At 37.0% G+C, this 10,792-nt stretch overlaps 4 protein-coding genes across 4 annotated transcripts in view; 3 read left to right on the top strand and 1 right to left on the bottom strand.

The window, feature by feature from the left end:
• LOC118738145 (nucleosome assembly protein 1-like 1) overlaps nucleotides 1-803 on the top strand; it is a 17,039-nt gene extending 16,236 nt beyond the window's left edge. Inside the window, exon 5 of the mRNA XM_036469068.1 lies at nucleotides 735-803. Coding sequence (XP_036324961.1) covers nucleotides 735-803 — 69 coding nt within the window. The remainder of the gene's footprint in view (nucleotides 1-734) is intronic.
• Nucleotides 804-3,829: 3,026 nt separating this feature from the next.
• LOC118737223 (NF-kappa-B-repressing factor) lies at nucleotides 3,830-5,563 on the top strand. The gene is made up of 5 exons (XM_036467592.1): nucleotides 3,830-4,257; nucleotides 4,388-4,601; nucleotides 4,654-4,780; nucleotides 4,840-5,198; nucleotides 5,255-5,563. The coding sequence occupies exons 1-5, from the start codon at nucleotides 3,921-3,923 to the stop codon at nucleotides 5,469-5,471; spliced, it is 1,254 nt and encodes a 417-aa protein (XP_036323485.1). The 5' UTR covers nucleotides 3,830-3,920; the 3' UTR covers nucleotides 5,472-5,563.
• LOC118737222 (pre-mRNA-splicing factor RBM22) lies at nucleotides 5,541-7,024 on the bottom strand. Its single transcript, XM_036467591.1, has one exon. The coding sequence runs from the start codon at nucleotides 6,886-6,888 to the stop codon at nucleotides 5,629-5,631; it is 1,260 nt and encodes a 419-aa protein (XP_036323484.1). The 5' UTR covers nucleotides 6,889-7,024; the 3' UTR covers nucleotides 5,541-5,628.
• An 896-nt stretch (nucleotides 7,025-7,920) lies between these two features.
• Nucleotides 7,921-10,379, top strand: LOC118737221 (ATP-dependent RNA helicase abstrakt). Its single transcript, XM_036467590.1, has 3 exons — nucleotides 7,921-9,025; nucleotides 9,084-9,615; nucleotides 9,677-10,379. The coding sequence occupies exons 1-3, from the start codon at nucleotides 8,195-8,197 to the stop codon at nucleotides 10,177-10,179; spliced, it is 1,866 nt and encodes a 621-aa protein (XP_036323483.1). The 5' UTR covers nucleotides 7,921-8,194; the 3' UTR covers nucleotides 10,180-10,379.
• The last annotated feature ends 413 nt before the right edge of the window (nucleotides 10,380-10,792 follow it).

Below are 10,792 nucleotides of genomic sequence, written 5' to 3'. Positions count from 1 at the left end.
ATTTAATAAAATGTAATTTTTCCAAATATCGTATCATTTTGACGCAGTTCAATGTTGATTCCTTTACTTTTATTTGGCTTTGCTTTTTGCTTTCGCTCAATTTACTTTCTTTAATTTTTCAAAACAAAATATAAAACGTTTGAAATGAAGTGGACCATACAAATTTTGAATTTATTTACTAAGCAAATGTTTTCTTTCGGCTTTTGCAAATTAAATAAGTCCTCTGCAAGAAGCTTTGTTTAAAAAAATACGTGTACATATATGGTATATGGGGCATGGAAATATCCCTTTTCCCTAGCTGTAAACCTTTTAGTGTCGGCAACAATGATGTTTTTCAAATAAGGCAGATCGGAATAGCGCTCTCTGGGAAAACAATACCTGTAATTATTGTACCACTTGACTTGAATCGACTCCAACTCGATGACTTTTCAACTTTTGTTTACTACGGGAACAAGAATGATAGACTGCTTTTACTCAGTTCAAGTATTAAAAATTCAATTCTGCTCGCATGTGGAAGAGAGAAGGTGAGAAGAAAAGGAACGAGTACACAGGTGTCTGCACCGTCAAGTCATTTCAACTTTCTTGCTTTGTTTTTGTGATTTTCGTTGCTTCCATTTAAAGAACCAAAAACTTGAATTCAACGGAATTGAAACGTTTAAAGGCAAATAGAAAACACAAACGAGAATGAGCAAGAATTGTTTTCAAGTACTTAAATCATGTAAATCCGGTGATAGAATACAAGATTGCGCATTCCGGCGGGTGATGACTTCACGATCGCAACGAATAGAGGAGATAATTCATGATCGACGAAAAATTTAATATTACGCCCAGAAATAGCGAAATACTGAAAAATAATGAAACACTAAGCTAGTAGAAAGTAGTAGTTCTTGGCAAATTGTTTCTGCATTTTTTTATAGTTAAAAATGTTCATTAGCAAAAACTAGTAATAATTATTAGTAACTATTCGTACGAGGACAAACTTATCGCGGACAATTCTATGCTGACGTCATGAACCAAAAAGACAAGATCACGACAGCAGAAGAGTGGCCCGTTATAATCGCACTTATGAAAAAAGTAGGGCGATTTTGACATAAGCCGTTTGTTTACATTTGTTCGTTGTCTACAATTTGGTGGTGGCTTTTTACTGCAATTTTCTTAATTTTCGCTTGTGACAATGTGTGCACACATAAGGTAAAGAATAATTTAACACAACGACATGATTTATAGGAGAATTTGCATAATAAATATGATTATTCATGCGTTCAACAATTACGCGTTTTTTTTTTGTTCTCTTCGTTGTTTACTTCTTACAACAAAGATGGCGTCGAGATTTCAACAGCTAGAAAAAAACTTTTTTCTTTCTTTCCTTAAGGCGTGATCTTGTGTCTTTCGTTCATGTGCTGACGTCACACGAACAGCTGAATCTGTCAAATTTGCCAAAACCAAAGTAGCGGTACTCTTCATCGTGGACGAACCCGCTTTCGCAAACTTTTTTCTCAAAACCAGGGCATGAATCACGTACCTTTGAAGCGATTGTCGTTCAAACGATACTGACAAAACGATGTCGTCAAAACACTGCTACATGTATTTGTGTTGCTGTTACGTGCTACTGTTACGTGAAGCAAAAGTGGAATTTAGTGGACGACTTCACACAAACGATCGAAAAAGTTTTGGTTTTCATGAAACAAAACAATCTCAGCACGATATCGATTGTCGTCATACGTGATTCATGCCCAGCTACAAATACAACGTCGCGTTCTTACGTGTTCTTGCATTTTCTGTTCATGGATTTACGTTTTTTTTTTATAATTCGTAACAAAAGTAATGAGTCCAATGTGAACACCACCAGCATATTTAACGTACATCGTGTACAATTTTTATTTTCGTTTGACACTAGGGTGTCAATTACGGTGAAAACATCGATGTTTTTACAGATTCTTCTAATTTTTATTCAACCTGTGTGCTGATTCAAAAAGTTGAACTAACGGTAAAAATTACTGTTTCTTATTGTTAACATAATGACTCAGAGAGGTGGTTTACAAAAAAAAGAATATAAAGAAAAAATTTATTCACATATCACCTGAAATGCAAAAAGTCGTAACTAATACAAAATTCAAAATTCATTTTTTGACTGATATGATGGATTTCATCGAATTACTATAACTCCCACATGTTTTAATAAATAAATAAAAAAATTTTGTCACGACTTTTTCCATGTCAGTTACGATGTTGTTACGTCTTTTTGCATTTCAGGTGACGATATATTTACATTTTTCTTTTCACAAATATTATAAGGAAAGTTAACTACAATTTCACGGAGCCCGCTACTAGTTTATCAAAATACCTCCAGCACAAGCTTCGTTCATTTATTACTCCAGAATTTAACGTGAATTAGATTCGCTGGCGTAGTACATGTAGATTAACAGATATTTACACCACATACTTATAAACCATTTAGCGCCGGTTACTCAATGTCTGGTTAACACTAATCACCGTTTAAACATCATTATCGACGTGTTCGGCTCCATGCAAATAACATGGAGTCGGTAACGCCGAAAACGATGTTTTACCGGAGATTAGTGTTAACCAGACATTGAGTAACCGGCCCTTAAAGTATTTCTTACTTATATACGTATACATATCGACTGCTGGGTGGAAGATCGACCTATCTCGGCAGCCAGTTAGAAAGCGCCTTATCTCAAAAAATTTTTCAAGAACGCCCTATTTGAGAATTCATTTCAAAAACGCCTTATCTCAGCTGCCGATTCAAAAACGCCCTATATCAGCACATTTTCAATACATTTTTGAACCGAATTTTGAGATACGGTGTCTTTCAACCAAATTCTGAGATAGGGTGCTTTTCAATCAACTTCTGAAATAGGGCGTTCTTGAAAAGTTTTTTGAGATAGGGCGTTTTCGAACTGGCTGTCAAGATAGGTAGATCTTCCACTCAGCAGTCGATATATGAACATTAATTTTGAATATAATATGGGAATTTATTAAAGAAACATACTTGGGCATGATTCCACGAAAGTACTTATTAATCGCTATTAAACGCTGGCAGAAATTTTAAAAGCGCGCACAAAAAGAAATGGTGAAAAATTAGTCAAGAAACATCTTCGATGTTTTTCAAACCACTTTTTTTTTACACACACTTGTAGACAACAGTTCACGCTTTATTACAAAAATAAAATTTACTATATCTGTGCACTAATTTATTAATAATGTCGGTTGAAAATATGGTATTTTTTGCAAGTTTCCGAGCTGAGCTGTCAAAAAAAAAATATCCACGAAATATCTCTACAAAAGGTGTTCAGCCCCTCTTCTTTAGCAAAACAGAAAGGAGAATTCTACTTAGTGAAGGTTATAATCCCTTTTTATAAAGCGGCGTTCATCCTTTTCGTTAGTCTTCTAAATCATTGTACAAATAGCTAAAGATTTCCCATGTTTTTCTTTGATTCGATGCACCGAAATGTACATCGATAATTTTCAATGAATCGAAGGGCATACATCGATGCATCGATTTGCATAGGATTTTTCAGATAATGTCTCACAAAAAAATATGTTATTAGCAAAATTGTAGAAATTTTAAATAAATTACTGCAACTGAGCTAATTTTGTTTCTAGCGGAAATTCTTGCAGCCATTTACATTTTTTGGCCAAAGTCATTTCTTTTTTTTTTGAACAATTGAAAAACTGGAATGACGGTACAATGTACCGTAGTTGTCAGTTTTCAAAAAACATCGATACATCGATACATCCACTATTTATACATCGAGTGGAAAATTTTCGATGCATCGAAGCAAAACATCGATATTTTCGATGCATCGATGTTTTTCCGACAATCCTATTTTACACTCGCTTTTCACGCGCTGTGTTTTTGTTTTACTGTACAAAATATTTTGACAAAGTAATTTCTTATGGCTAGCACGTCGAAAAAAGTCAGGAAAAATGAAGAATTCCCTACTGACTGGGATATTGACCAATATCGTGCTGATCATGAAAGTGAGGAGCATTGGCAAATGAGACGACACTTCATGGAGCTACATAAGGATAAATTTCCCGAGGAACGACTTGTTTGCCTCGCTGCGGTTTTTACCAACATGGAATTCATGGGTTGCAAATATCCATCAGAAACTATGCGACTGGTTGCAGAGCTTTCGAAGGAAGTTGTGAAAGATTATAGAAAAAGTCGGGAAACGCGACTTAAGCGCACATTTGTAGCAGCTTCAGTAGCGGCTGAGGCACGCGTTAAAGGTAGACGATAGAAAGCAAGATGTAAATTAATCGCTTTAGTCTTAAGAATATATGTGAGTACTTTTTGTCTAGAATATATTTCAATTAAAAAATATTTTCCTTTTTATGTTTTCTTTATGAACAATTGCAGCTAGGTCGGGTGGACATTCGGGACAACAACAGCAAAACAGCATTTCAAATAATTCTCGTAACCAGAATAAAACTGGTAATGATCTTTTTGAAGGCCTAACATACGGTAAATTTATACTGTTCCTTAATGGGGGACGAAATTGCTTACGCACCTCCGCCCAAAAATGTAATATGGAGTATGAAGAAAAAGAAATTGACGGGCCAAATACGAGAAAGTATGTTCAAGTATAAAAGTAAAAAAAACCTAAATTGAATTTGATTTTTTAGGGAAATTAAGGTTTTCTTAAATGGCAAGCTAGTGACAAAAGCTTCTGAGGAAAATTTGAAAGCCACCAAGTTACAGGCTTTCAGCAATGCTCTAGATGTTCTTCAAAAGAAATGCTATTCCATTAAAGTAGGGTGATCTAGTAAGCCAGTATCTATTGAATATGGAAATTGAATAATTTCTTTCAGCCAAATCCATTGCAAGATGCTATAAAGATAAATAAAACCAATAATCAAGTTGTTTGCGGAGTAGTTAAACAACAAGCGGATAATGCGGAGGACAAAAAGCTAGATTCTTCTAATAAAGGCTATAAAATGATGAAACTAATGGGATGGACTGGTGGTGGCTTGGGATCAAAAACACAAGGCCGAGAGGAGCCCGTTGGATACTTACTGAAAAACAACCGCGCTGGTCTTGGTAACCAATCTTGTAAATTGGATCGTAACTATTTTAGGCAGATATTGAAAAACTATGTTGACTCAGAAGATATACGGGAGCTACAATTTGAGTCAACTTTTACCAAAGAAGAACGAGCAATGTTACACGAGTAAGGAATTGCTCTAAATATAAACCTTCAATAAATAAATTAAATCTTTATTTTAGGATCGCAGGTAAATTTAATTTGAAATCAACCAGCTATGGAAAAGATGAAGAGCGCCGTTTAGTCATTTCAAAAAAGACAATTACTTATGAAAAAATTCTTAATGAAATTTTGCTAAAAAAGAATCCCAACTATATTGACAAATATTTTATACAAGTTCCAGAGTCGAAAGCTCGTTTCTACCCTGAACACTCAGAAAAAATTGAACTAGACTTGTAATGTATTTATGTTATGTACGATGTCCCGAAAACGCCCCACTAAAAATATATGGTAGTAAGCATTTTTACATTAAACTTAGTATTTGTTATAAAGTTTATTCGGAATTTATTTTGAAACGAAACTGTATACATCAGAAACCGGGTTAATGCATTGGCTGTCACTTCTTCACTGCACCCAATCTGCTTGGATCCTGACTAGGATAGTGGACTTGGCCAGGTGCACCACCGGTCGGTGGAGGTGGAATGGCGTCCAAAATTACCGCGGAGGTAGAAGGCATTGGAATATTAGCGTATGGTGCTGCATAGGCCTGCGAGTACATTTGGTACGATGACGCAGGTATGAGGCTGGGCGGTATTTGATGAAGTTTCATACCAGGAGGTAGTACAGTAACTTGTTCTTGTTGAAGATTGAAAAAGTCATTTGGATTGGCAACAGGCGTAGGTGGCACTGCGGGAACATCAAAACGTCTATCTGTCTTTGCCACCCCACTTTGTTTGGCTTGTGAATGAGCCCACTTTATTGTTGCCTTGCGGCCATGTAACACTAATTTGTTGAAAGTACGTTCGGCTGCTAACTCTGCTGCTCCACGTTTTGTGTATTGCACGAATGCACACTGTTGCCTAGGCACCAACGCAATAGATCTGATTTCGCCGTATTGATAAAAATGGTCGCGCAGCTCCGGTTCCGTTATTTCTTCGGGTAAATTACCCACGTATAATGTTGTAATATTGCGATCTTCCGGTGGTTCCAGTGTGGGTAAAGTAGCTGCGCGTTTCATAATTTTTTCGGCAACGGGATCGTTACGTCCATAATATCGATCTTTTATATTCTGCTCACATAGTGGATCATCTGGTTCGTTGGGTTTGTCATGACGATATGGGCACTCTTCCCCTCGTTTGCATTCGCCCTTCACCCAAAACGAGCATATGTGTGGTCTATTACGTTTATAATAAGGCGCAGTTCGTGCTAATTTTGCTAGCATCTCATTTGCGGCTAGTGAGCGTCCAACTGTGCCCGCCGCTTCAGTGCCATCGCCATCTCTTAATTCCCGGTCTATGTTCTGAATATAGTACTCCTTATTTACATCGCTTTGAGGTATGGTGTCGGCCACTTTAAGTGCCGCGTCGCGCACCTGAATAGGCAAACCATATTCCAAGTCTAGTAAACATGTCTGGCACACATTTTTCAGACGAGCACAAGTCTGACAAATTTCAGTTTTCTTGAATCGCATTCTAGCTCCGGGACACCATCGGAATATAGTGAAAGGGCGTGTGCAAATTTTACATTCCTTACCAAATCTTTCCTTGATCATACGCACGTACGGATTATCGCCGAGACAGGTTTGACACAATATCGGAAACTCGGCGTCTTCCCAATTCTGCCTATTATAGGTGTTGGTCGTCTTTGACATAGACATGTTGCAGTAGATATTTTACAGTTTTTTCGCCAGGGTAATGAATATATCGTTGATATACCGAGAAATTTATGTAAAATAAAAATTTACACGACGCACTACAAAAATGGCGAAAATTGTAAAAGATAACTGGGAAAGAAATGTCAAATCTTATACTAAGGATGCCACAAGTTTGAATAAATTTGCGAATATTGCCATAGAGAGTTCCGTAGTTCCGTTTCTTTTCTCTTCTAGCAGACAATTATCTGCAAGAAGAAGAATGGGTAAATTTAGAGAATTACGACCACAGAGAGCGAAATAAAGAAATAGTAAAGAAACGCAACATAAGCAGAAACTAACAAGTAAACAGCTGATCGATGTATTTGACTATTTAAAATATTTGGCGCGAATTTTTGTTTATCCATTTTGGCAGCTGCGAGTTTTTGTTAGTAAAAATTTTACTAGCAGCAATTAGCTGGAGAGTCAAAAAGTTAAGAGCGTAAATTCAAGAGAGAGCTGCTAGTTTCTACTAGTTTTGTGGGTTAAGAAATGCTTTCGAGCAGAAATTAGTGATCATTTGTGATAATTATCTGTTAAGAAACAAAGCTATTGTCACATACGTTATGTACATAATTACGTTTTTGCAAACATGCTTTTGATATATAAAAATACACTTAAAATAACATTTTGCGAGGCATTAAAAAAGTCGGGAAGCTGTATGGTCAGAGAATGTAAAATTATTCAGCCACATCATGAGTTTCATTTTCCCCGAACCGGTTCACTTTTCACTTTTGGTTTCCATTGTTTTACTATGGGTAGATGACAAATTTTCGGGTGAATTTTTTTTCATGTGAAACTCAGGATAAGGCAAATTATGTTATTTTCGTAGAAAATTATAAAATAAAATCAGATTAAGAGCCGTTTTCTGAAGTAACCTTTAGCTTTAAATCTCACTTTATATTTAAAGGTTGGATTAATAAAGCTATGTCTTAAGTTAAGCATTTCTACTATCGGTTTTTGACGTATGTGTGCTCCTTGTTTGTAAGCCAATTTAAAACCGGTAATAAACTGCTTTACTTTGGACACAATCATAGATTTTAATGCAACTGTTAAATATAAAGCATTAAGGTTACAGGTTACTTGAGAAAGGGACCCTAAACCGATAACTTTTCAGTTTCCACCCATGATTCAATAAAAGAATCATAGTTTCCACCCTAGTTCTATCCATCAATTTTGCGAAGAAGCGGAGACACGTCAAATGTAAAAGTAAACAAAACTGGAAGAAAATCAGCTGGGAAACTAACGTCAAAGTGTAAACAAAATTTTGGAAATGGCAGGAGCTCCACAAACAAAACGCTATCGACGGGAGGATAAAAATAAATCTTCAGATGAAGAGGACGACAACTATGTGCCCTATGTTCCGGTTAAGGAACGCAAGAAGCAGCAGCTAATGAAACTGGGTAGAATTGTTCAGATCACCTCAGAGGCAGCCGCACAGCCAAAATCATCGAGTGAAAATGAAGGCGAGGAGGAGTCACAGGGTGCCACCGAAGCTGAGCTGTGGGGACGTAGGTATAATATCAGTTTGCTGGACCAGCATACTGAGTTGAAAAAGATAGCTGAAGCGAAGAAAATTAGTGCAGTCGAAAAGCAACTAAAAGAGGAAGAAAAGATCTTAGAAAGCGTGACACAACAAAAGGCTTTAATGGGCGTAGCTGAGTTGGCCAAAGGTATTCAATATGAAGACCCTATAAAAACCAGTTGGCGCCCACCTCGCTACCTTGCTGCCATGACAGAAGAACGACGAAATGCAATACGTAATCGTTTACGTATTCTAGTCGAGGGTGAGGATATAGCGCCACCAATACGTAGCTTCCGCGAAATGAAATTTCCTAAAGGCATTTTAAACGGACTTGCTGCAAAGGGAATCAAAAAACCTACACCAATTCAAATACAAGGTATACCCGCAGTATTATCTGGACGTGACTTAATTGGTATAGCTTTCACTGGCTCAGGAAAGACACTCGTTTTTGTTTTGCCAATTATCATGTTCTCACTGGAGCAAGAGTATCGTCTTCCATTCGAGCGGAATGAAGGCCCATATGGACTCGTCATTTGTCCATCACGGGAACTGGCGAAACAAACTTTCGATATTATCTTGGTAGGTTATTATTTAAGGCAGCTGGCCGTTATAAAACTAATGATATATTACTTTTTAGCATTATAGCAAACATTTGCAACAATGTGGTATGCCTGAAATAAGAGCTTGTCTAGCTATAGGGGGTCTACCCGTTTCTACCGCATTAGATGTTATACAACGTGGGGTGCACATCATGGTAGCAACACCTGGCCGTCTGATGGATATGCTGGAAAAGAAGATGACTACTTTAGATATATGTCGATACTTGTGCATGGACGAAGCAGATCGAATGATAGACATGGGTTTCGAAGAAGATGTGCGTACGATATTCTCATACTTCCGAGGTCAACGACAAACGCTCCTTTTCTCTGCTACAATGCCAAAGAAAATACAGAACTTTGCACGCTCAGCTTTGGTAAAACCTGTAACAATAAACGTTGGACGTGCTGGTGCGGCTTCGATGAATGTTACACAGGAGGTAGAGTACGTTAAACAGGAGGCCAAAGTTGTGCATCTTTTGGATTGTTTGCAAAAAACTACACCACCGGTACTCATATTCGCTGAAAAGAAGCAAGACGTCGATTGTATACATGAGTATTTACTACTTAAAGGTAATGCTGAAGAGTTTATCACATATCTTTAAAATCTAATCAAAATTATTGGTGTTTTTAGGTGTTGAAGCTGTCGCGATTCACGGCGGTAAAGATCAAGAAGAGCGTTCCCGTGCAGTAGAGGCTTATCGTGAAGGGAAGAAAGACGTGTTAGTAGCTACTGATGTCGCCTCCAAAGGATTAGATTTTCCAAATGTGCAACATGTCATAAACTATGACATGCCCGATGATGTTGAAAACTATGTACATCGTATTGGTCGTACCGGACGTTCAAACACTAAGGGATTAGCAACAACTTTTATCAATAAAACAGCTGAACAGTCCGTATTGTTAGACTTGAAGCATCTGTTAATCGAAGCTAAACAAAAGGTGCCCGAATTTCTCAATGAGCTATGCCCTGAGCCAGAAAATTATTTGGATCTTGGGGATTCGCATGGTTGCAGTTATTGTGGTGGCTTAGGCCATCGCATTACTGAATGCCCGAAGTTGGAAGCCGTACAAAGCAAACAAGCTTCAAATATCGGACGGCGGGATTATTTATCAAATACAGCTGCAGATTACTAAAGTCGATCAAAATTTTACTGTTTCATATTCGCATAAAATCATTGTAGTTCATAAGTTTCTCAATATGTATGTATGATTATAAGCGTGTCTTTTTCTTATTATTATGGACTTCAATTTTACAATTTATGAGACAGTTTGTCCATCCTGTATACCAAAATACCCAAATAAAGTAATTGATAAAGCAAGAAAATTAAAAACAATTCTCAGAAATCAATTCTCTTTGTAAACAAATTAATCTCTAGAATTAAATAATAGCTTGTTTCCAATAAAAAATATGCAGATGTATAGAAAGATGAAAAAAGCTCGAAAAACATTTTTACCAACGCCCAGACGATATTATACATGTGTTTTATACAGTATATGTACGTATGTATGTAGGAGTATACCGGTAAATTTGTTCAATGCACAAAAGCAATACTAATGTCGCTGCTTTGATAAGCATTATAGCTCAGCTTCAGGAAATACCAAATCTGTTATCAGCAACTGCCCTCACTCAAAGTACATAAATAAGTATACTTTGCGCTCCGCTAAGAAGAGACTCGCTTCATCAGCTTATATGCGATCCATCTGCTTGGACGATGAATTAAATGTTTGAGCGAGGGAAAGAGCAACT

This window comes from Rhagoletis pomonella, unplaced genomic scaffold, assembly GCF_013731165.1.
Source record: "Rhagoletis pomonella isolate Grant_MI unplaced genomic scaffold, Rhpom_1.0 Rhpom_scaffold_00004, whole genome shotgun sequence".
In the NCBI taxonomy this organism is placed as follows: domain Eukaryota; kingdom Metazoa; phylum Arthropoda; class Insecta; order Diptera; family Tephritidae; genus Rhagoletis; species Rhagoletis pomonella.
Note: the sequence above shows the minus strand (reverse complement) of the source record. Positions and strands in the feature narration are given on the sequence as shown.